At 42.9% G+C, this 26,552-nt stretch overlaps 1 protein-coding gene across 16 annotated transcripts in view; it reads right to left on the minus strand.

The window, feature by feature from the left end:
• Positions 1–26,552, minus strand: part of SNX19 (sorting nexin 19) — a 72,866-nt gene that overhangs the window by 17,923 nt on the left and 28,391 nt on the right. For 2 of the 16 annotated variants that reach the window (XR_009215470.1, XR_009215471.1), the window contains exons 9-12: positions 18,384–18,568; positions 17,386–17,473; positions 15,496–16,321; positions 9,752–9,886 (exon numbers count right to left, since the gene is read on the minus strand). Coding sequence is in view for 3 of the 16 variants with exons in the window: in XM_058446201.1 (XP_058302184.1) it covers positions 16,189–16,321; positions 17,386–17,473; positions 18,384–18,568 (406 nt within the window). In the remaining 13 variants the exon portion in view is untranslated. The other 14 variants (XR_009215469.1, XR_009215468.1, XR_009215474.1 and 11 more) reach the window with 14 other exon arrangements.

Below are 26,552 nucleotides of genomic sequence, written 5' to 3' on the forward strand. Positions count from 1 at the left end.
TGAGCGGTTCAGTGGGCCTGTGCAGGGAAAGCCAGCCTAGAAAGCAAGCCTTTACAGCCACCTTGGCGTAGAAGATCAGAGGCATATGAGGTGAGGCACAGGGGACATGTCATGCTCCCTGGAGACAAAATGTCCAGAAAGCTCCTCTAGGCAGCAAATAAAGACGTTATGAAAAGGAACCGTGGAGAAAAAGAGGTGAAGGGAAAATAAAGGGAATGTTATTCTGACCCACATGCCTCACCGCTAGGGCTGAAGTCACTAACAAGGCCATTTAGCAAGAGCAGGCTGGAGTTGACAGCCTTTCCCCAGGAGTCTGCTGGTTTCCAGGTCCCCCGGTTTGAAGCACTCAGGAACACACTCAGCCCCTGAATCTTCACTCAGTTCCGTGGTGTTACTGGCAATCGTTGGATATCCCTGGCTGGGGCTCAGCCTCGGCTCCGGTGTCAGCTACATAAGAATCTCAGCATCTTGGGAACGTGAGCTCAACTTGAAATACACTTCCCTGAAAGGATTACTTTGTTTTGGGACAAGGCTCATATCAATCTGTCCTGCCAAGAGATTATTGCTGTTAAACCGTTGGTTTTCATTGCTGTCAAACATAATCTTACAAGGAGAGAGAGGGGCAATCACCCTCAACGCCCAGCTGCAAGAGAAGACTTTTGATATGGGCAGGACTTTTCCTGGCACTCTCTGGAGAATAAAAAAGGAATATGTAGAATGGCTGTTGTGTGATTAATGCTTACACCCACAGTGCGGCTGAGCCATTCCCAGGGGTGCACTGAGTGGGATCCCTCCACCTGCAACGACCCTGCTGTCATTTCACAGGTGCCCGTGGAGAAGGCCCATTGAAGACCTGGGGCTGAAAGTGCAGCTCAACTTTGCACATATGTTTGGATTTCCTCTCTATTCCAAGGCAGACAGTCCTCAGGGTTTGGCCTAACACAGAAAGGATGGGAAGAATAAAGAAACGGTGTTCCAACAGTATTTCTGCAGATCTAAGCTACTGAAGGGATGCTAGACCAACCAGTATAGATGCTTCCTTTTCCGTAATGCCTCGAAAAACACTTGGGAGTGTGAAGGAGTGAAATTTTATGCTATTGGCCTTGTTCTCATTTGCTTTTGATTATTATAAAATTATTCTAACGCAAAACCCATAAAAAACTGGTAACTCAGAATCTCGCCAGATGAACTGTTACATCGGACTACGCTCTAGGAAGAAGTATTAAAAATCAAAGACATTAACTTTCCAAGTGTTCATTTCCATCTGTTTTCCCTCTCTGGGACTCAGTTTCCTACTCTGTACAATTGGGATGGTGACCTACTTTCAAGGACCTTTATAGTTCAAATGCTCTTTGGTTCTGTGAAAAGAAGCCTTATATCATCCCATGGTGGGCTGCACGTCACATTATCACACAGAGTGGTCCTTGCTTTACAGAAAAATATTCATTTGCTCATTCATTCGCCTATCCACTCATTCAACCAACAGTGAGCACCTACGATATTCCTCACACTGCTGAGGGCGGAGCTGTAGGGTGAGCCGTAAATAAAGCGACGTCCTGGCCCTCACGGGGCCTGCATTCTTATGAGAGCCACACACAATGAAAGATTTAAACATATATAATGTAACCGGAAGTGACGTAAGCCAGGCACAGAAAGACAAACACCACATGGTCTCACTTACATGGGAACTCTAAAGAGCTGAATTCATAGAAACACGGAGTAAAATAGTGGCTAACAGGCTGAAGGGTTGGAGGACTGGGGAGATGTTGGTCAAAGGACATAAAATTTCAGTTAGGAGGAAGAAGTTCAAGAGATCTGTTGTACAACATGGTGATTACAGTCAACAATATATTGTATATTTGAACATTGCTCAGAGTATATTTTAAGTGTTCTCACCACCAAAAATCATATGAGATAAGACATATGTTAAATAGCTTGATTTAGTCATTCCACAATGTAAACATATATCAAAATATTATGCTGTACTCAATAAATCCATACAATTTTGTCAATTAAAACAAATGTAGTGTAATGTAATATAGTATAATAAAAGAATATAAATCAATAGTAAGTGCTATGAAGAAAAATCAGCAGAATATGGATTATGGGATAAGGAATGCTATTTTTTAGACATGGTGGTCAGGAAAGCCTGAGAAGGTGTCATTTGTACAGAGACAGTGGAGTAGGGGAGTGAACCATGCCAGTTAGAGGAAAGAGCAAATGAGAAGGCCTCATATTCAGGCATGTGCTTGGTGTGTAAGGACACTGGGAGACAGGGGGAACGAGGCTGTATTCCTGGATGTGGTCTTAGGTTTTGATTCTAAGATGGCTTTAGAGTTTAAGAGCATTCTCAAGAGTCAGTGTTGTGTGCAAGGCTCACTGCTAGGCCCTGGGAGTACCCAGAGATAAAACACAGTCTGTGCTAGAGGACACTGCTAAGGGACATGCACTCATCCACACAAGAGAAGGAGCTGACGGTGGAAGGAGGCGTGTGCCAAGCATCCAATGCATGGTGCAGACACTAGTTCTGAAGGAGCTCCAGAGATGGGGACTTGGGCACTCAGAGATGCCTGGGCGAGCAAGGGGAGTTTAATGTGGACCTTGAGGAAAGGACCAGGCAAACTGAGAGGCAGACTGTTCAGGCAAGGAAGGAGTGAACAGAGGGAGTCGGCAGAAGTGGGCATGGCCTCACCGGCAATGGCTTGGTTGGAACAAAAGCATCTCACAGCAGAGCCATGGGAAATAAGGGGTGTGAAGAAGCTAACCAAGGAGGAAGGATGTGGCCTGATTCCTCAAGGCTGGATAAGAAGGCGCTCCTCTGAATTCAAATGAGATTTCATGATCAACATGGTTAGGACTTTGATGCTATTACTCTAGGAAAGGGTTAATGGTTTCCCCTTGAGGCCTCATTCTCTAAGTGCTGAAAGGGCTGTTTACCTCACAGGCCACTAGGCCCCACCTGCCCCAGAGGCCCAGTTAAGGAAGGATGGCTGCTTAGCGCTGCCTCCAGGGTGGAGTCTTCTCTCGTGTGAATGGCTGCTCTCTGCACTCTGCCTAAGTCCTCCAGGTGCTCAAGGGCCTTGTGACCAGAAATCATCTTTCTGAAAGCCAACCTGACTGGCCCAGGAGTGAGCCCATCTCCATCCCAGCCTGTGTTTTCCTGTCCCTACTCCTGAGTATGAAGATGTGCAGGACCCCAACTTACTGGAGCACGGCTTGGAGCCTGGGGCAGCAGACCCTGTGTCCACTGAGAACTGTGGATGTGGAATATGCCCAGGACTGCATTCTCAGCCGTGCCTGCCAGCCGCACACTGGTGCCCGCCTGCTGCACCATCTATGAGATAATGTCTCTCCATTTTGGGATTGTGACATAGTTACATCAGACCTCAGTGGCCAGTGCTTGCATTCCAGGCCTGAGATCAGTGTGACAGCAGAGAAACCTGAGCCGCGAGGGACATTCTCAGGCTCAAAAATCACAAACCCGACAGGGAAAGGAATTTGATCAGAAAACGACACCATTTAGGTTATTTTAACGCCTGGATCTGAGCTGCCCTTTAAGCAGAGCCCCTTCTGTCGCAGGACTTTATTACCAAGTGACCCCGGCAGACGACTTTCATTTGTTTTTAACTGTAGAACAAGGTCATGTTTGCTTCGGGCATACTACATGGAGTGGACTTTGGGTGACAGGGTAAGGCCTGGCTCAGGCCTGTTTTTCCTTGCACAGAGCATGCAGGCTGACAGGGCAGAGGCCAGGTTCTGAGGCTTTGTAGCAAATGACCTCCTGTGGATGCAGGGAGAACTTCTTCCACTCTTGCAAATACAACTCCTAAAACTTCTACCTTTACTGAGGCACTATACTGTTGAATGCCACCTAGGCATTCTTTGATCATCTGAAACTTGCAACTAAGAGGTGGGAAGAGACAACTGTTAACCACTTAGAGGTGACTATTAGTTCACCAGTCAATCAATTTATGAATCAAGAAACATTTGTATATCTATTTACTAAGCATTTTTTATGTGCAGGAGAGAGTACATACGAACATACAACAGTCTTCCTTCTTAAAAAGTACACAATAAAGGTATGAGAAACAAGATTTGTATTCAGAGAACTCTAAGACAAATGGTCAAATATTCAAATGGCCTGGCACTAGTGGTAATTCCAGCGGACAAACAGCATGAGAAAAGGCCGGGAGACAGTAATAAATACGTGCCCATTGCAATGAGTTACCCAATCAAGCCCCTTTACCTCCTTAAGATGGCAGATTAGAAGACCCTCTTCCCCAGAGGAGTGGGAAAGTCTGCCTTCAGGCTGTCAGTAATACTAAATAAGAGTGCTTGATTTATAAATTTTAAAAACATAAGAAGGTTTGATATTCTGCCCAGAGCAACGGAGGGCAGCGTGGTTTACCAGCAAAAGGACTGAACAGAGTGCCAGGAGCCCTTAGCTCTAGACTTACTGAACAGAAAGAACTTGGGTGAACTTTTCATTGAAACACTGAAGGCTTTAGGTTCACACCTGTATATGAAGGATAGTCCTGGTGTAGGGCAGCAAAAATGCCACAGAGCTAGAAGCTGGAAGACCCAAGTCCTGGCTTTGCTAATAATAATGACATTTATTATGCACTGTGTGCTAGAGGTTGTTCTTAAATATATTAGCTCATTTAGCTCCCTTGCCCACCCAATCTCTGTGAGGAAAGCACTATTCTTATGAGCATTTAATGGACAAGGAAACTAAGCTACAGAGGTGTGAAATCACTTTCCTAAGGCCAGAGAGCTAACTACTGACAGAGCTGGGATTCTACCTGGTTGGTTGTCGGCATAGCCCGTGTTCTTAATCTCTGTGCTGCTGCCTCCCAATAAACTGGGTGAGTGATCCTGGGCAAAAGACAAGCTCGCTGCATTTCAGTTTCCTCTTCAGTAAAATGAGGACATGAGTATTAATAACTTGCCAAATTACCTTAAACAGTGATTGTCAAGATCTAAATAAGACATTGGATATGAAATACTTTGTGATATAGAAAGTCCTATACATGTGTGAAGTCTATTCCTCAGAGGAATGATGAAAAGATGAAATGAGATGGCTGATGGGAAACGCTCTGGGACATGAACATAAAAGTGTGACTTGGATGATCAGTGCCACCACCGTCCTGGGAAAGGCTAACTGGCAGTGAGCAGGCTCTTGGACTCCATGAAAATTTAAGGATGTGGCTTCTTTTTCATATCTGTATGGTATCTTTAGTCAACTTGATTTGGGCAGGTTTAAAGAGGAAAAATGAAGGATAGGAAGTTTTTATCCTAGAAGCCTAGAGAAAGTGAAGCATATTCCTTTCAAGAAGAGAATCTCAAGGTTTCTTTCCTTTCTTCCTTCCTTAAATTGAGACCCCAATGAGGTGGAAGAAAATCTCTACTGAGATGAGACGCATTTTTAGGACACACATGGAGACCATCATCGTTGTTCCAGAATCTGGCCATGTGCTAAGAGACAGCTTCTGCTCCCTATCAGATATTACCAAGCTGGACAGCATCTTTTCTATGATCCAGTTCAACTTCTGTGTATGGAAGAAACTGAGGTCCAGGGAAGTGAAGAGATTGGTCCAAGATCACCAGAACCCACGACTACAAGGCAGCTCTTCTGATGCCAGGCAAATGTGTGTTCCTCCCCATTTCACTGCCTTTCTTTTGGGTGGGTTTGGGGTGAGTTAAATTTTTATGAGAATCTACATCATAATCCTGTGACAATTCCAAAGAACAAAATGATTTTTTAAAAAATCTCTTCTTTGAAATGGCTCCACCTCTGCCTTCATATTGCCCGAAGAGTTAAACAGACACAATCTGGATGAGTCTCAAAGATAGTAAGAATCACCTGTTTTCTTGTGGTAAGAAGGTGCTTCCAGAAGGCTGATTTTTCACTTCTCAGGCCTTCCCTTTTCACACACTGGGGGCAGAGACTCTCTCCTACTGACAGGAAGAGAATTAGCCTCCTTTGGTGTTACTGCTCCTTCCCACTTTAGCTCAGCATTATACACACAAAACGGGTGGGTGCGGAGCCCTTTCACCAGGGACTGGGTTGCAGAGTCTGTTAGTGGAAAAAAAAGCAACACCCTTTTTGAGCCTGGAATTCATCAGATTTTTTTCCTGTGGCGATACAGAGGCCCCTTCACCCCAGCAACCAAGAGGCTACAGCTGGATATGTGCTTATGAGATGGGTCATAGTTAAGAGCTGCCAGCCTGGGGTCTGTTTCTGGGACATTTCCACCTTAGATTAGACAGGCATTGGAGTCAGGAGCTAGCTGGTTACTGTAGCAACAGGACTTCAAAGCTTCACATTTCAGATGGAAGCTGCTACGCTATGAAACTTGCTCAGGACCCACTTTTTCTCAGTTTGAGGTTAAGTACTCCTCCGCCCCCCACACCCGACCACACCCCATGCCCAGTATACTTTTACAGCAGAGAGGAGGTCTGGAGGAGACAAGGGCCTAAGGCTTCACCCTTGCTCACTTGGAACTAGGCATTCTTGCTGTCATCTGGTTTAGTCAAGGGGGTTGTGAGGGGTGTGGCCTCCATCACGAGTGTAGGAAAGATGGAAAGAAAATTGCCAGATGGGGATGAGGATTCCAAGCCTATCAGGAGGAAAGAAACATGTTACTCACCACCACAAGAAGGTTGCCAACTTCGCTTATGGATCAGCAACTGCTGGTAGGCAAAGTCTGTTACATGCCTGTCACTAGGCTATGCACCCGAGGATGGAGGCACTAGCTGGGGCTTACGAGTCAGAACAGATAAGGAGAAAATTGTCTGCCATGGTATATGCTGGGAAAACTCTGGGAAACAAGACAATCTGCCTCCAAGGGATTAACAGCCCAGTGGGGAAGACAGACCAACAGGCAAACCCTAAGGGCAGGTTAGAAAGAAGCTTGACTAGTGTAGGTCATTCAAAATGAAGACAGCTGTGTATGTCTCAGTCAAGCTGTGTGGGTCCAGCCAATTTAAGATAAACTCTGTTTAATTACGTTTTATGTTTTAAAAGGAAACTTCTTCATTACATTGCCTATCAGTGCAGTTAAGTAAAAAGGCACATGGAACTATATGAACAGATGCCATTAACAGGTTTTTGCTTTTACATATCATCTTTCCCATTTGAGCATTAATTACTCAGTATATATTTTTCTCATCAGTTTTCAGAAAGTTTTTCGAGGATAAACTTGTAGAGGGATCTGGGGAGAGGAAGCTTTATTGGGATCTCTAGGGGCTATTTTATATTTTCCAATATCTGAACTGTTTTTACAACAGATTTTCCACAGAAAGCTCAACAAGTCACTAAACTTTCTGAGTCTCAGAGTCTGGGACTTAAAATCAGGGGAAGAGATGTGAATGGCTAAACTTTCTAGTTGTGTGAATAGTTTGCAACATATAAAGAATTGGTCAAAATGTTTATTCTTAGGGTCGGGGGTTATTCTGACTTCACAGAAGGGAATATCTGGCCAACTTTCCTCATAGAATATCAATTGGGGAATCAAGTATAGGGAATATCATGCATTTAAGGTTCACATATAGCCTTAAGTTGATGTCCATATTGATTTAACTATCAAAAAGGCAATTAGATTAGTGGGGTAGCCAAGTCACCCACAAAGACTGATGAGCTGATATAGAAAAAAAAAGGGATAAAGAAAAAGCAATTTTGAAGTTCCATAAGAACAGGAGAAATGACAGATATGAAGAGTTTTTTGAAGAAAGTTTCTTCTCGGTTGCTATTTAGTTTTAACAAAGGAGTTTCAGAAATGAACATAGAGAAGCAATTGGGTGAGGCTCCCTGCTAGATGAAGAAAATTTCTATCACTTGGGAAAAATCCACAGAAATCCTAATCCTATTAAAAACTTAGGTCATTCCACCCCAACAGTACTCTTTCTTCCATGTCCAAAACCATACGTGGAGCTTGCTTGTGTTTCAATACAAGCTCTTGCCTCAGTCCTCTCCAGATTACTAAAAGGAGGTATATAACCCTGCTCTTCAGCAGGACGACCGCAGGTATTCCCGCTGCATCCGCATATGCACACTTACTTCCCTTTGATCTGTGGCAATGAGCTCTGGTGCTGCAAATGTCATATGCCATCCGCAAACCCACATGGATGCAGGGTACACACCTGAACAGGGGGTAGCCGCTGATGAAAACATTTGAGCAACAGATTTCTTTACCTCACCCAAACAGATCCACCGAAAAGGAAACTTTTTGGGTTCCCACCCACACGCAAGACGTACAAAGCTGTCTGGGGCAGGTCTGGTACAGATTAGCCAGTGCCCTCCACTGGAATAAGTGGTTAATTTCAAAGAGGTTTACGGTGGTTTCTCCACATATCTTCACCCTTCAAGCCTTACCTGCAAGCCTTTCCATAAAAGTCACCAGCACACTATCTCTGGGATGTGGAAGGTTGGGAGAAAGGAATCGACAAAATGAAAGTAACAGTATCAAGATCCAGACTTATTCACAAATTTTGCCTCTTAAATAAACAATCTTTAATTAAGTAAACTTTAATATTTATTTTGTACCTATCATGCACTAGGTATATACATATAGTTAGGGGGCATAAGGACATAATAGGACTAAAAAAGATAAAAGACATGTTCACTGCCCTTGAAGAATTATAACGTCTTACTGAGGACTTCATATACATGCACATTGACTAGACAGGCAGTGTAGATAACTGAAAAGAAAGTGGGAAGAGTTTGGGCTGGTGCAATCAGACAGTGCTTCTTGAAAAGGGAACTTGAATTGGTCCTTACGGGCAGAGGTAGCCTACTTGCCCAGCTGGAGGAGAGAAGGTAATCTACCACGTAGAAGGAAGAACAAGAACAAAAAAATGAAAGCAGGAAGGAACATGTGGTTTGGGCAGAATAAAAAATCCCTAGATTTTTGTGGAAGTTTCTCGTCTAACCTCCTGCCTAAACCATCTATAATACATTCTGTCCCCAAGAAAATGCTCTACTGCCAACTAAGCCTATGTGATTCTCCTAGAGATGCATGAGTCCTTAATGAAAGCTGCCCTCGCTCTTCTTGAAAAAGCCACTTGCATTTATAGATAACAGAGGGTAAACTTTAAACACAACTGCATAAAGTGGCAAGGAACTGGCCTGCTGTCAGCTCACTGAATTTGGATCCCATGCAAGCAGCATGTGTAAAGGAGGTAAACTCCAAAAGTGTTTTTCCTCCCTTAATAAGGTCTATTCTCCTTAGTGTCAAGTTATGAAACGCAGATATTTCATATCAACCTTCATGGTTAATCTTTTTGATAGTTACAGGAGCAGGATGATTCTTCACCCAGGGGCGCGGGCAAAAGGGCTGATTACCTATGCTCACAGGTCACCAAATCCAGTTCAACACACTATAAACAAGTCATTGCTTCTGTCGACATTTGAGTCCTTTGGTCTGCAATCAGGGGCTTCTGTGTCTATCTAGCTAGGTCTTTACTCTCATGGGTTAATCAAAGTTTCTGGAAGTAATCACAGCCAACTCTCCTTTGCTTATAACAGGGTGCAGCAGTAACATGGAACATAAGGTGGGAAAAAAGACAAAAGTGTGGATGATTCATACATTATTCACAAACTTACCTTCTTAATCACTACAACACTTTAATATTAAAATTAGCTTACACTTCCTAAACAAACACTGACTGGTGACAAAGGGATTGGGTTAAAAGGAGCAGATAATGTCACTTCAAGAAATGTTTTCTAAGTTTGGATCTTGATTACTGTTACCTTCGTTTTGTTTTTTTAATTCTTCCCTCCTAAGCTTCCGCATCCCAGAGATGGTGTGCTGGGGGCTTTCATGGAAGTGCTTGCAGGTAAGGCTTGGAGAAGTGAAGACAGGTGGAGAAACCAGGTTTCGTCAAGCTGTTGAAGAGACATCAAAGCCAGGAGTAATTCTCTGCATCCTGTCACATGCTTGTTTCTGCCTCCAAGAAAGCAGAGTTAAAATGGACTTTCAGCAGAGACAGGTGAGGATGACAGGGAGGCACTGCAAAGGCTCCGCAAGTCTGAAAATAGCATAGTGTGTCTGCCAAGGTGACTGCGGGTGCCCAAATTTCCCCCACCACTTCACAGTGGCCTTGGCTTTACACACTGTTGCTACCAAGTCACTGAAGGAAAAAGATTCTGATGATTTTCACTTGTTTCACGCTTGACAATTAAAACATTCTTCTGGATTTCCTTTTTCTCTTAAACCAGTCAATGTTGTCTTTGTGCAATAAGAAATATCAGGTAAGTCTTAAGATGTGGACATCACGTTTGGGACAATGTCTCCCTCACCGCCTCTCTCATCCTTTATACCATAAAAGAGTGATGGCAATATGCTAGCTGAAATTCACCCTTCGATGGTTTCATTTTCTTGTCTACAAAGGCAGGGTGAGCGACTGCTGCCCTGTGATTTCTGGCACTCCCAGTGGAAAGGAAGCAGAGGGGCCAAGTTATGGGAGAGCGCGCCCAGTTAGGCCTTCGACTACAAAAGTATCATGGTTTCCCTTTCTCCCCAGTTACCATTCTTTCCCTGGTTCCCATCCCCTTCCACATCCAGCAGTGTGGGCTGACCTTCCTTTCCTCATCCTGGGAAAACACATCTTGCTCCAGTGCCAAGTGAGATTGGACAAACAGCCGGTGTGGAGGGGGCTGTGGGAGGTACGGCTTGCCAGGACAGCTTGGCTGAATGGGTTCCTGAAACAAGGCATCTCCAAATGCTCCCTGCCCCTCAAACAGCAGAGGAGTGTGATAATCATGCTGTCAAGATTTTTAGAGCATAGCACTTACACTTTTACTAGGCCTCACTCCGGACCTATTGAATCAAAATTTGCATTTTAACCCGATCCCACATGAATCACACACACATTAAAATTTGGTAAGCAGTATTCTAACTCACTAGACCACAGGTCCACAAACTGACTCATGGGACAAATCCGGCCAGCTGCCTATTTTTGTAAATCAAGTTTTATTGGAACACAGCCACACTTGTTTATGAATTGTCTACAACTGTTTTTACACTACAATGGAAAAGCTGAGTAGTTACAACAGAGACCATACTGCTGCAAAACCTAATATTTAGTCTCCAGACCTTTACAGAGAAAGTTTGCTGGCTCCTATACTAGACTGTAGACTCCTTAAAAGTGAGAACCTGGTCTTGTTCTGCTTTGTAAGGTAGAAGGGCAGTTCAGTATAGTGGATATACATGTAGGCTCAGAGGCAGACTGACATGATTTGTATCTAGGCTCTGCCACTCCCTTGCAAATGACCGTGGGTAAGACAGAACCACTCTGTGCCTCATGTTCCCCACCTATAAAATGGGGATGTATTAGATTGGTGCAAAAGTAATTGCATTAAAATGGCAAAACTCCAATTACTTTTGCACCAACCCACTACATCAGAACCTACCTTTAAGGGTTGATTTGTGGGTTAAATAAGTGAAGATATGTAAAGACTTTAAGTAATGCTCTCAGAAAATGTTAACTATTAGCTGGTACCAGGCACCAGGCATTTTGAGAGTAGACAGGGGATTTGCTGAATGTTGGCAGAATGACCCATCCCTAGAGCAGACATTGTCTATCAATATCCATTCTCTGCTTCTTCCTTGCTAACATCAATTATTTCTGTAGACATCTGACCTTCATGGAAGATGACCTCATCTCTGGGGGAAAATACTAGTGAAAGCCAATCACAATGCCATTCTCAGTGTCAGTGGATTGGCATGAGGTGGGTGGTTCTAGCTAATGAGTCACAAGAGGTTTTTTATTTTATTTCATTTTGATTTGGGGTCTCTGTCACTTAGGCTAGAATGCAGTGGTGTGATCATAGCTCACTGCAGCCTCAAATTCCTGGGCTCAAGTGATCCTCCTGCCTCAGCCTCCCTAGTAGGTGGAACCACCGGCGAAAGCCACCACGCCCCACTCATTTTTTATATTTTTTGTAGAGACAGGGTCTTGCTATGTTCCAGGCTGGTCTTAAACTCCTGGCCTCAAACAATCCCCCAACCTTGGCCTCCCAAAGTGCTGAGGTTATAGGTGTGAGCCGCTGTGCCCGGCCTAGAAGAGGATTCTTGAAGGACTTCTGGGAAATGGTTCCATCATTCCTTAGAAGAAAACACAGAAGAGATGCTCCTGTTCTTTTATGAATTTTATCTCTGGGTGTGATGCCTGAAACTGCAGCAGCAGGAAGGCAGGCAGTCTGAGAGCATAGCTGACCTAATTAGAATGGCAAGGAAGAAAGATGGAAAGAATTCAGGCCCCTTAAGAGGTCTCAGAGTTGCTGAATCACCAAACTCCTGGGCTTACCTACTCACGTACTAATGTTATGAAAGAAAATAAATTTTCCTCATAATTTAATTCTTGTCCAGAGCATCCTGATTCATATAGCCAGGGACCATAGTTAGTTACACATATTTTTACTTCATCCAGGACCTAACAACTGGTGTTGGGTGCTATGAGCAAAGGAAGAGCAGTAGCTGGAAATGAATGACCTGGGTGTAGGACGCAGGAAGACTCAAAAATGTTCTAGGCGATGCAAATCAAAACCACGAGATATTAATATCACCTAATACCTTTTAAGATGCCATTATGAAAAAAACAAAACATTACAAGTGTTGGAGAGGATGTGGAGAAACTGGAACCCTTGTACATTGTTGGTGGGAATGTAAAATGGTCTAGTCACTATGGAAAACAGTATGAAGGTCTTCAAAGAATTAAAAACAACAATATATGATCCAGCAATCCTACTTCTGGGTATTTATCTAAAATAATTAAAAGCAGGGCCTCGAAGAAATAGTCATATTCCCATGTTCACTGCAGCATTATTCTCATAATCAAGGCGTGGAGCCAACCTAAATGTCCCTCAATGAATGAACAAAGAAAATGTGGCATAGCCATACAAAGGAATGTTTTCAGCCTTAAAAAGAAAATTCTGTCACATGCTGTAACATGGATGAACCTGGAGGACATCATGCTAAGTGAAATAAGCCAGTCAAAGAAGGACAAACACTGCATGATTCCACTTATATGAGGCATTCAAAGTAGTCAAACTCACAGAAGCAGAAAGTAGAATAGTGATTGACAGAGGCTGGTGGGAGGGGAAATGAGGAGTTGCTGTTCAATGGGTATAAACTTTTAGTTATGCAAGATGAAAAACTTGTAGCAGTCTGCTACAAAACACTGTGCTGCTTCTAGTTAAATGTACTGTCTCAAAATAAATAAATAAATAAATAATGTACTGTACACTTAAGAGGGTATATCTCACATTATGTGTTTCTTTACAACAATAAAAATCACCTTGTAAACTGGAAATTTCCAAAATGGAAATTGGAGTAGCTTATATTGATTTTAAAATTTATACATGCTGTCACTGATAGGTGGGAATTGAACAATGAGAACACTTGGACACAGGTAGGGGAACATCACACACTGGAGCCTGTCGTGGGGTGGGGGAGGGGGAAGAGATAGCATTTGGAGAAACACCTAATGTAAATGACGAGTTAATGGGTGCAGCACACCAACATGGCACATGTATACATATGCAACAAACCTGCACATTGTGCACATGTACCCTAGAACTTAAAGTATAATAAAAAAAATAAAATTTATATGTGCTCCTAGGCTCAGATTTAGGAATTTATTTTCCATTTAGGTTTTATTAAGTCTAATCCAAAAATGCAAAAATGAAACTGTGAGTTATATGTGATGAAAAAGTACAGCTTTCTTGAATTCAAATAAGCAATGGCAAAGATCACATTTAGAATTTGACAGAAAGAACACAGCATCCCTGCCTCATCTTTTTTATAGATGTTAGGAGAAGGAGAAGTAGTCTTATTTCAAATATCAAAACTCTGACTTAAATGAATAAAATTTAGTCACGAGTAAATACAAAAAACAAGCAAACAAAAAACCTTCCTGGATTAGCACAGGCCCAATTCTTCCCGGCCTTTTATCACCCTGTCAGCTGGGAGTATCTTTTCCAGATACCTGTGGCCCTCTACCAATTGTTACTCTCTTGTTGTCTGAACCTGCTACCCAAACTTGGCAGGTCATTTTCAAAGCCAGATGAGTTTTGATTGTTCCCTTGGCAATATCCATTATTTCCCTCCTGGGTAGAAGGGGGATCTGAGGACAGCTTATCTTTTTGGGGTACATGGAGTAGAGGTGGGGACTCTTATATAATATGAAATAAAAATAAGTTCTTTGGGCTGGAAGTGTCAAAAGATTCCTTAGAATTTATAGCCACAGGGATTTCATGGTGTGTCTGATGTACTGATTTTGTGCCACATTTGAGCCAGAACTGGCAGCAGATTCAAAGCAACACAGGTGGCTAAGCACACATGAGGGGAAGGTATGGGGAGAGAAAAGTGGCATAAAATAAGGCTGTCCCCCTATGCCCATTGAGAATAAGATCTTAGCCCTAACTGAAGGAGCTTAATGATCAACTCGAACACATTGGCTGGACTCCTGCAGGTACTCACGGAAGGTAGAGGTGCTGAGCTACCTTTTCTTGTCAAAGTCTAGGGCTGGAGATGCTTCAAGAACTTTGGAGCCATAAAGTCACTGTAATGGTCAACTTCTAAGGCTAGAAGGGGCCATGAGACATCTTATTTAAATCCTTGCCTTTGGGCAAGAATTGCACACCTAAGCTTCCCGAATACATCAGACACAATTTAGGGTTAAAAGCCTCCAGAGGGGCAAAAAAGTAAAAAGATTTTACAACTTTCTTCCACAAACCACTTTAATTATGTGCTCATCACCTACTTCAGAATCTAAGAGAACTTTGACACTTGTTTTTGACAAGTGTCTTCTCATCAGTCTAACTCCATTGTCTTCTCATCAGTCTAACTCCAAGACCTTCCTCCAAGTGGTAGGCTCTGGTAATCCAGCGAAAGCAAGGCGCTAACAGGCGAGTGTGAAGCCAAAGGGCTCCCAGTGACATCCTTGACAGCTTTTTGCCAGCTATTCACATACATTTAATATACAGCACTTCCCTGTGACTGTCTGCATCCCTTTCTACCAGCAATTCCTCCTGATTTATCATTCTCCAGCAATTCCCAATTGCTTTGCCTTTCTAATAGATGTTGCAGTCTGACAAACACCTTTGCCTTCATGCTGGTGTCGTTAAAAGACTGATTATAACCATAAGGAACGGGAAATAAGATATTGTTGTTAAGTTTGCTAATCTTCTCTGTTCAGAATAATAAAAGTTCTCTGTCAAAGACTTATGAAGGGAGATTTCACCCCCCCCCCCCCCCCCCACCGGCTTGCTAGTCCTACTCTTTGTGCATTCTTAAGACAGGAGGCAAGTGCTTTACATTAGAAAAACTGAGGCTGAATATGCAGCCTGTCATGCAATTTTGCTGAAGATAGAGGGTCAAAAATTCAAAAACTCAATTGCTCTAGGGCAGGGGGTTGGGAGCAAAGCCAATAAATAAAATGTGTGGTGCAAATGCCTTTCAGGAAAGGGTGTGAAGGGTGGGGTGGATTTACCAGAAGCTTTGGCAGTCAGCTTTGAAGTCTTCTGGAAAGGAAAGTGTAGCCTCCCAGGGAAGCAGCCTCATGACATCTTCCATAAGGCTGATGTGTTGGGAAACAGCAACACGTGAGCAAGAAGTTCCTTGAAAAATTTTCTTCCCTCCTTCTTCTTCTGGAACTGTTGGGAAACTAGATTAGACCCAGGAGTCTGGTTTTTGAGAATGGCCCTGAATGAATCTTTAGTTTCCGGGTAGGAACAGAGAGCTCAGAAGGTTGTTTTCTCCTCCAAGGAAATCTGGCCACAGTTTTTTTCCTGTTCTACCCAGAGCTTGTGTGCTGGTGGATTAAGCACATGTGTGCACAGGGCCAGGATTCTGGCAAACAATCTCAGGGAGGATGGCAAAAGGAGAAGCAAAAGGGGCTCATTCCTCTACCTCACAGCTTCTTTTCCCAAAGGAAACAGGATCTACTCACCAGCAACAATCCCAACATCACAAAAGGAACATGGAAATAAATGTGCATGCAACTGGGACACATAGACCCCTGTCACCTGCTACAAATGGAGCAGAAGTGGGAGACAAGTGAGCCACCGAGAACCTAGGCCTTCTTAGCTGTAGCCTACGTCAAGAGAGCACGGGCTTCCTGACTGGTCTCTGGTGGCCGAGTAACTCTACTTCCCTGACCTGGGAAGAAGGCGTGAATAACCAGCTAGGAGGAGACACCCATTCTCTTGGAGTTGCCTGGGGTATCTGAGGCAGAGGTGGTAGCAGCAGACTCCTCCACAGAGGCACTGAGGTCCAAGGATTCCAGGATGATGTCCCCAAGGCAGTAAATCAAATGCCTGAAACAAATGGACAAAAAACTTAGGGTCTGGCTCAGTCAGGAAACACAAGATCCTGTTTATGACATTTATTTTCTCCTCCCCCATCACCGATACCCTAAACTTCAATAGCCTGATGAAACCTCTGCCATGAAATTAATGTTTTTTAAACTAATAAAGCCTCTGACCCTAATAAAGGCAAGAATAGTTTTTATATAAGACCAGTTTTATTCAAGACTAAGTTTTATAAAATTCCATTTCTCTTTACATAGTTATATTAGCACTGCTCTGAAGAACTGTGATAACAAATCCTTGAGATGTCAGGTTACTAGACACTTTCAGAGCTCCTGACTACTGCTGTTTCTCATAATTACCTTAAATTTATAGGCTGCATTACAGGCAGTGAGGCAAAGCCAGGATCCTTGAGGAAGTTAATAAACACAGTCTACTTTGGGGTAGGGTTTGAGTGCAAGATTACTCAATACTTCCAGAAGAGTAACAGCCCAAGGGATGGAATCTACCTCTTCTGGATTATTCTAGGACTCTTCACCCAGCATTTCTGGTCCCTTTATGAAATTCCAACCTTACTGTCTTGTCTACCTGATATGAAGCAAAGACAACTCCTGGTCCTGACATGAATCACAGCTTTGCTATAAGGCCAGGGGCTCATGGTGAACATCTTTACATGGTCTGTGATACACAGGCCAGGGTACGCTCTTGGAGCATTCACAGGGGCTGGCAGATGTTGGCAAGAGCACTGAGCAAGTATGCTGAACAAGCCTGGAGGAGAAGAGGTCATTTTCAGCAGCTCGTGTGGGGGCCTGCATAGAGTTCTTCCAAACACAAATGGTGGTTGGTCCAAGAGTGATTTCCTAGCACGTGATGACCTGCTCAGAAGCCTGATGGTGTGGATTTTACTTAGTGTGTGGATCTGGACATCAAACTCTGTAGTCAGTGCCCAGAGCAAGGAAAGACTACAATGCTCTTCTTTGGAATGTGGGCTTTTCACTCAGAAACCTTGGATACCTCTGAGACCAGAGATGGCTTTAACTATGCTGATGTTGGAATAACATTTTTCCACTTACCTGTTGATGAGGGGTTGTTGTAGTGACTCCAAGACTAGACCCCAGCTCAGCTGGCATTTGTTCACCCCAAGAATTTCTACTACGAGATCTGAGGAGGAAAAAACAGATGGAATTTGTGTGTTATCACTGAAGTTTTAGATTCTAAGGACAGTCTCTCCCCAGGATCTCTGCCGTTTTGACATAGGTTAGGTATTTCGGGCATACCTCTAAACCACACAGCCAAGCTAAAATCCTCACAAAACAGGAAAAACCTGAGAAAAATACGTTTCTCAAGTTAGGTGCCTACATAAGAATGGGCTTCAAAAATTATTTTGTAACCTGTCACTCAAATGCAGGTACTCCTTCCAATGTAACAGTTTAGGTTGGCAAACAGAGTTATAATGATAAGGGTAAATAAAACTGATTGTCCAGAGCTAAGTTCACAACTGTTTCCTGGTTGTCACAGCCATAGGCAACAAACTGCCTTCCTGGCCCTCTAAAAACACAATGCAAGGAAAAACAACCTTCTCAGATTTTGTTTTTACTTATTGCTAAAGGCCATGTACCATACTCAATGGCTGCAATTTATTAAGTTGGACTTTCTGTGAGACATGTGATTTTCTTCCTTGGTCCCAAAATGCTATGAACTGGCAGAGAATCTGAAGTCTTCATCTCCTGGAAATGGCTCTGAGACCTGTCCCTGCAGGCAGAGCTTCCCCAGACCTGCCAGCAGGTAGAGAGAAAGTTATTAACCTAAATATCTGCAGGATTGTCACCTAGTATTTAGGGTGCAGCCGTAGAGTTCCTTTCCATTCCCTTGGCATCAGCTGAGCAATGGATAAAAGAATTGCAGCCCTGTTCATTTTCCTATTAGCCTGGGAAATGATGGGTCAACAGAGTTTTGAATCTAGCCACATTCAGGGCCCTTTTACAAACAGGAAAAGGTGCAGGGGTAATGGTGGCAAAGCAGAATGGAAGGGAAATGTGATTGGTATAATTGATCTCATTGGTCCAATTACCTGGGAGGACTCCCATCAGGCTCTGCAAAGCCTGTTTCTCAGCAGCCAGTTTCTGCTCTTGGGTCCTTACAGGCCGTGGAAACTTAGGCAAAACTCCACCAGGCCAGATGGACTCCTGAAGAAGCCGGAGGTACTGCACCCAGCGCTGTGGACTTGTTAAATTAGCTACCTGCACCTCTAGCCACCTGTGGTAGAAGAGAGATGAAAGCTTAGATAAAGCTGAAGGAAAGGTCATAACAAGGCAGCGGACTGACTGTTTATGTTCCCCCGCAGATTCGTATGTCAAAATCCTAACCCTCAAGGTGATGGCAGTAGGAGGCGGGGCCTTTGGGGAGGTGATTAGGTCATGGGGACAAAGGTAAATGCCCTTATAAAAGAAACCTGAGAGAGACTTCTCACCCCTTTTGCCATATGAGGACACAGGGAGAAGACAGCTGTCTATGAACCAGGAAAAGGGCCCTTGCCAGACACCAATTCTGCTGGTACCTTGATCTTGAACCTCCTGGCCTTTAGAAACTGTGAGAAATAAATTTCTGTTGTTTATAAGCCATTCAGTTTATGGTATTTTGTTATAGCAGCCCAAACAGACTAAGATACCATGAATTACATGAGCAATCAGAACCGGACAAAGTCAGCACTGACTCTTGCAATGGAAACCAAGCCAATTCAACAACCTGGGATAACAGAATTTGAAGATGAGTAACAATAAGAATCGTGTTATTTATGGAGTGTTCACTATGTGCCATCTACTGTACAAGCAGTTTTACAGAAGAGAACACTAAAAGGGCCTCGGTCTCTGGGCAAGCCTGCACCTATACCTTCCCAGCTCTCCTCTGGCAATGCTGCACCTATTATCTTTCTAGCTCTCCTCTGATGGGAAGCATTATAACCTTCTTGGTAGCATGTACACACAGACTTCATAGCTAAGGACTTAGCGATCTTTATACAAATTCCTCTCTCTACCTCCCCAGCCGTATCCCCTGGTCTTCAAGTCCTCATGACTGTCTTGGGGATTTCCTACATCTGCCCTTTGTTCATAATAGTTCTCTCACTAACAAGGGCCTTTTCTCGCCTTGCCTGAAGAGCAAGTCTCAAGTCTGCCCTTCTGGCAAGACCTGTTTCAACCCTACTTCCTCCATGAAATCCTTGACCATCACAGCTGGAAGTGCTCTCCTTCTCCACAGACCTCCTTTGGCAGGTAGTTCTGGAACAATTACTTTGGAATATGAATCTTTTTTAAGGTGTTTATAGCTTTACTTCTTCAACTAAATTATAAGCTGTAAGAGTTCTGTGTCTTGTACTTCAAAAAAATTCCCCGCAGTGTTTGGTGCTCAAGAAATGGCTGACTGACTGGTAACTCTTCTTATTTCAATGAAAAATTTTCCCTTTGTCTTACTTTCAAAAATGAGTCAAAATTTTCCCTTTGTCTTACTTTCAAAAATGAGTCAAAAATGAGGGGGAAGATATACCAAATCTGGAGTTCAGCTGGAAACCTAGAAAGTGGTTCAACGTTATTCTTTATCTGTTCCTGCATTTTTTTCAAAGTGCTATGGTCAGAAGTGAGGTTCAAGGCTGTTGAGGCCTCCCCTTCACCCACCTCATTTAAGACTGACATAGCTGTGTTGGTCATGGATGGACAATCAACCGCTTCTGTTCATGCACGGAAGACTCGTTTGATCCTGCACCACATGGCAGCTCATGCCATCACTCCTCGCTCCTATACTCGAGTCACTTGTCACTCATCCAAGAGCAGAGGGGGCTGCCAAGGCAAACTTTATTTAACCTCCACTCTGCCAGACAGTCTGCATTCCACTCAAGCTGGGCATTCCAGCCATGGGGGCTGCAATCCCCCAAGCCCAAGGCTCACAACTGATTCTAAGAATAGGAAGTGTGTAAGGTAATAGCAGGGCAAGAATGGCAGCCATCGATGGAGATCAAGAGTGGCACAAAGCTGTTCTTGTCCAAAATAGCCATCACGATCGTATTTGTTATTATTAGGGCCGCATCTCCTTTTTATAGGGCTTTTCATTCAGCGAGCCTAAGACGCCTGATGAAAGGGATCCAGTAGCAAGAATTCCTGTTCCTGTTTATATAAGAGGGTCACGAGAGGGAGGTGGCTGCAATGACCTGATCGGCTTCTCTGCAGGGGATTAAGTGACCCAAGGTCTCCTTTCTTCACCTCAAGCCATGTATACTTCCGCAATTTTTGCTGAGGAGAATGATGTGTCTTAGGGTCTCATCTAACTGTCTTGAGGGACAGGGGAAAAGTCTTGCAAACCAAAATCTTCAGCCACATGATCCTTCCTAGACTGAACATGTTACACGCCAGCAAGGCTGGGTACCTCAGCCATCTTCTGGGCGTGTCTTACAAAGCAAGAGTTACATTCTTTTGAATGAACATTAATTTATCTGATGGGGACAGGACCTCACATGGCATTATGACAAGGATATCCTCCTTGTTCTCTTGCATGGTGATTAAGTGTCTCATGTATATGTGTGGGGTGCAAAATGAATTTTATCATGTGGCAAAATATAAATTTATAAACTTATACAAATCTATAAGACAGCTTTTCAAACTCTAAATGGAAATGCTGGGGAGAGACATAAAAGTAGGAAAAGTAAAAATAAGCACCTGATGATGAGGATGAGTCTATGAGTCAAATAAATTTGTGGGAGCTAATAGGCACAACTCACTGACGAAAAGGACTGCCACCTCTGAGTAAGTATCAACTGCTGATGAGACAAAGACACTGTCAAGCACTGTACACACAAGGCACAGAACTGGCCAACAGGAGGCCCTGGAAACAGTCAGGCCCAGGAATGTAAGAAACAGGACTTCCACAAACTGGCAGAAATAAACTCCCTCCAGGCCTACAAAGAGGGACAGAGTTTGGAGAGCGATTTCTAGTCCCTGGGAGCTGCAGAGTGCCAGCTTTCCTTATTCTTCTCCACACTCTGAAGATAAAAGACACAAACCACACATCTGTACCACACATGGTTTCAACATTTGCTCTCTTTCCTGGATTCTCCTCTTGCCTATGTTCTGCCCACCCTTCCCCCTGTCAGCAAACAGAGGCTTTATCCTAGGCCTTTGGGCTCAGCATGGTCTTATTTCCTAGTCCCAGGCAGCCTGTGTAGAAGACCAAGTGCAACAAATCTTTCTTGTTCAGAGAACTTCTGAGCGATGGTGTCTCGTTAAAAATGATGAGCATGCCAATCTGGAAGGAAAACATGATAAAGAGCAAACCAAAAAAATCACCACCACAACTGCCACTGCCCTCACACAATACAATCTCTAAATTTTTAAAGCTGTAATTCAATTTCTAAGACATACTTTATTATCACTCGCAATGCCTTTCTTAAGTTGTAAATGGCTGTATTCAGGGATTTGGTATACTTTGCCTTGCGCAACACCTGGATGGAACCAACTGCCACAGGTTCTTGAGAGCAATGAAGAAGGTGGAGATTTCTTCATCCAAATCTCTTTCCTCTCCCTTTCATCCCTACCTTCTCTTCCTTTGGTTCTGTCATCCTTCTCTAAGGTAAAGCTCCATACACACCACCATTTCATTATCTAACTTTATTAACTCCCCTAATCATGCTTGGTTTATTTGGAAACTGGCTAGAGCATGGAAGACAAAGACATTAGGTGTAGGATTGTTAAAAGGGACAGACGTCTCAACTCCTCTCCATTAACTCTCTTCATCTCGCTATTTCTACACTGCATCTTTCTATTCTTACCACAGGAGTGGGAAGGTTAAAAAGACATTTGTATCCCTATAGAGCTCTCTTTAAGTGGAAGGGATGGAATTTATGTGTCTGAAGTCTAATACATCATAGGAGGTTTTCCAGCATCAGTTTCTGGACTTTGCTGGTACCATTTACTATTAGGCTGACAGAAATCTAAAGCTTCAAGGTCAAAACACACACACGTTCCTCTTACTATTCATTAGAAATTACTTATAATAGGCCGGGCATGGTGGCTCACACCTGTAATCCCAGCACTTTGGGAGGCTGAGGAGGGGAGATCACCTGAGGTCAAGAGTTTAGACCAGCCTGGCCAACATGGTGAAGCCTCGTCTCTACTAAAAATACAAAAAAAATTAGCTGGACGTGGTGGTGCATGCCTGTAGTCCCAGCTATTAGGGGAGGCTGAGGCAGAAGACTCGCTTGAACCCAGGAGGCGGAGGCTGCAGTGAGCCAAGATCATGCCACTGCACTCCAGCCTGGGTGACAGAGGGAGACTCCATCTCAAAAAAAAAAAAAAAAGAAATTACTTATAATAAATCATTTACTAAATACAAATGCTATTGTTTATGTAATACAAGATGCATGAAGTAAATATGCTAAAATAAATACGGTAGAGAATAGCCTCAGATAGCACTGGTTTTATTTTCCACCACTATTCCAGGTCTGATATTTGATTTAGAGATATCTCTTTCTATTATCCTGCCTTCATCCCAAAGAAGAGAAGAAAAAAGAACCCAAACCAGGTCTCTTGTGTCAAGCCATCTCTGAATGATTCAGAGCCTTACCAGGGGGCCTAGAAATAGCCAGTAAAATGGCCAAAAAACCCCACCCCACAACCACATTTTGACCCCAAGACATTCAAGAGCTTCATTTATGCCAGACAGGGGAGAAGAGATGATGTGGAGACCAGGGCTTGTCAGTAGCTGGGACTGCACATCCACTCCATGTTCAAGGGAACCTGGTCTGAAATAGCCGCAGATAGAGGAATGAAGTAATGACTAAAAAGGAGACAGTTTAATACTAGGGCTTAAGATGGCACTTCAAGGTTAGCAGAAGGTCATTTCCCATCAAAACAGCAGAATCAAATCTCATGAGTAAGAGGAGAAGGCTTTAGAGACCATGTCTAATCCAATTAGCCAAATCCCCTTCATTTCTTTTCTAACAGCAGCTATGGCTGAGTGAGAAAGGGTCTTGAATCAGTATGGCTTAATGAAGAGGAGAAAGGGAAGAAGATACTAAAGTCATAAAACAGAAAATAGTCATAAGATCCATACCAACATTCTAAACAAAAACGCCTGGTGCAGTCTAAATACAAGGAAAATAACAGGTCCATTCCTTCCAGCCTATTTATCTATTGGCTGTACCTCTACAGACAATCCAAGGGCAATTATGCTCCAACGTTAAGATACCAAATACAGTTCAAAGGAAAAGAGACAGAAAAGGAAGATCAAGTTAAAGCTTCTATCATCCTAAATACACCTTCAGTAAATTAGAAGTATTGACTTATTTTATTACCCTTAGAGCAGGGTTTTCAACGTTGGTACTACTGATATTTTGGACTGCGAAATCTTTGTCAAAGGGGCTTTCCTGTGCATTATAAAACATTCCACAACATCCCTGCCCCTCCTCGCCTCAAACTAGATGCTAGTTTTGCCAACCAAACATGTCTCCAAACGTTGCAGCATGTCCCCTGAGGACAAAATTGCTCCAGTTGAGAATTACTGCCTTAGACTTAGGGACTTTTGGATATAACTGTATCAGGCTACTTTCACAGTCATTTTAAACCTGATGGTTGTAGCACAATGTTTTTCGACCTGTGGGCTGGACATCATTAGAGGTCATATAATCTGTTTTGTTGTTTGTGATAACATAAAAATGCATCTCATGTTTGGAGACACTTGTTTCGTATGTATGTACATGTGTATGTATATATCAGATAGGCGTGCATGCGTATGTGTGTATGCACCTGTGCCTATGTATATGCTCATAGTGGGCTGCAATGTACAATGCATTTTTTACTGTAGGTTGAAGTTTTAAAAAAAGTTTGAAAAACACTCATACAGTGTCAAGAATTAAGAGTTCTGAGAGAAAGTAGGAGAAGCCCAAGCCACATTTTTAGCTTCCTGGAAACGCTCCCGATCTCCACCCACCCAAGCACCCTGTAAAATGTTTACAGGGGCCTCAACCATGAACACTGTGCTCTGTACTGCCAGTCCTAGCACATAAGTATGAGTATTGGCTCATCCAATCAGTAGCAGCAATCTATAGGGTGGGAGAGAAAGGAGGTCTTGGAGGTGATGGTGTAGATTCAGGACATTCTCCATTAAACAAACAGTTTTTGCCAATTTCACACCTGATAAAAGTTACACTTCTTTTCTCTCTGATGCCATTCCCAGGCCTCTGTCTTCCTGCCATGGCCCCTTCTTGTGTTTATAGACAGTTCCCCCTGTCAGCTCTCAGCTCTAGGCTTCTGTCCTGTAACTATCCAGACCCAAGTTACTCAGCTGTGTCTGAGAAAGTTCAACACTGCTACCCTCTGACTGTGTATCTAGGTCACCACCCTTTCCTGCCCGGTGCTGGGGAAGAATGAGGAGGAAACGAACCCCAAGGGCAAGAAACTACCACTTCTTTCTCCCAATGACTACTGTGAAATTTAAAATGGCTCAGAGTTTGCACAATTTCTTCTCTGATTTTTGCTTTCATGTTTTAAATCATGGATCCACATCTTTGAATCATGTACTTTAAGGGAAGACTTGACAGTCTCCTAAATATCACAATGTAAGAATCTGAGTTCCATACATTTATATCTAGCCACAAACAGTTTTTTTATTTTTTATTTTTTTAATTTATTTTTATTTTTTATTATTATACTTTAGGTTTTAGGGTACATGTGCACAATGTGCAGGTTTGTTACATATGTATCCATGTGCCATGTTGGTTTGCTGCACCCATTAACTCGTCATTTAGCATTAGGTATATCTCCTAATGCTGTCCCTCCCCCCTCCCCCCCACCCCAAAACAGTCCCCGGAGTGTGATGTTTCCCTTCCTGTGTCCATGAGTTCTCATTGTTCAATTCCCACCTATGAGTGAGAACATGCGGTGTTTGGTTTTTTGTCCTTGCGATAGTTTACTGAAAATGATGTTTTCCAGTTTCATCCATGTCCCTACAAAGGACATGAACTCATCATTTTTTATGGCTGCATAGTATTCCATGGTGTATATGTGCCACATTTTCTTAATCCAGTCTATCGTTGTTGGACATTTGGGTTGGTTCCAACTCTTTGCTATTGTGAATAGTGCCGCAATAAGCATATGTGTGCATGTGTCTTTATAGCAGCATGATTTACAGTTTTTGTTTTTGATTAGTAATGTACACATCACAGATATAAAATTAATATGTATTAAAAAATAGAAGGATTCTTAAGGAACTTCAAAAAATCATCTGTTCAACCTTAGTGGTTTTTCCAATCTCACCAACTCTACATATGAAAGCATTGGGCACCAAAAGGAATGGCTTATAAGAACATATAACTTGAGAGTTGGAAGGAAACTTAGAGGTTATCGTATCCAGTCTCCTCCCAAAGCAGAAACCTCCTCTGCAATATAGGCATAGACAAGGGTTGGGTCCTGTGAATCCAGAAACTTGGGCTTTTATCTTAGTTCTGCTACCCAATTAGCAATGTGACCTCGGGCAAGTGGCTTAATTCCTTAAAAGCATAATCTAAATTCGTTGAAGATGCTTCTTAAACCTTGCCAACCCAAATCTGCCTCCTTGTGTTAATAAATTCTAGTCATTGGTCCCATTGGTCCTAGTTCTACTCTCTGGAGTTACCAGATATTAGGTTAAATCTCTTCCAAAAGACAACATTTTGCATTTTTAAATTCAGCTATTATTTCTCCCCTATGTCTCTTCTATAACCTATACATCTGTGATTTTGCCAACCTCGAAGACACTCAATAAATGTCTGAGGAAAGGAGAGAAATGAACCACTCCTCAACCTGGCTCCATCCTCCGGGTGTGCTGCTTTGTTTTTCTTTTAAAATGATGTGCCCAGAACCAAACAGCTCTGAGATGTGACCTGACCAGCAAAGAACATAGGGGATTGATGCCTTCCTTGATTTAGACACTATACTTCTTATATAGCCTAAGATTGTGTTAGCTTTGTGGCACACACGTCAAAAGCACTGACTCATATTGAGTTTTCAGCCAACTAAAATCCTAAGGCCACATATGTACATTTAAAAAAAAAAAATCGTGTGCCCCTCTGTTAAGTATAGTCTTGCCCTTCTGTATTTGTGCAATTAAAAAAAATCAAAATTATAGTTTACAACATTTATTTCTACCAAATTCCATCTTGTTGGCTTTAGATTATCATTCTAAGTTTTCTAAATGTTTTTGAATCTCAATTTTCGTCATC

This window comes from Hylobates moloch, unplaced genomic scaffold (assembly GCF_009828535.3).
Source record: "Hylobates moloch isolate HMO894 unplaced genomic scaffold, HMol_V3 SCAFFOLD_11, whole genome shotgun sequence".
Lineage (NCBI taxonomy): Eukaryota > Metazoa > Chordata > Mammalia > Primates > Hylobatidae > Hylobates > Hylobates moloch.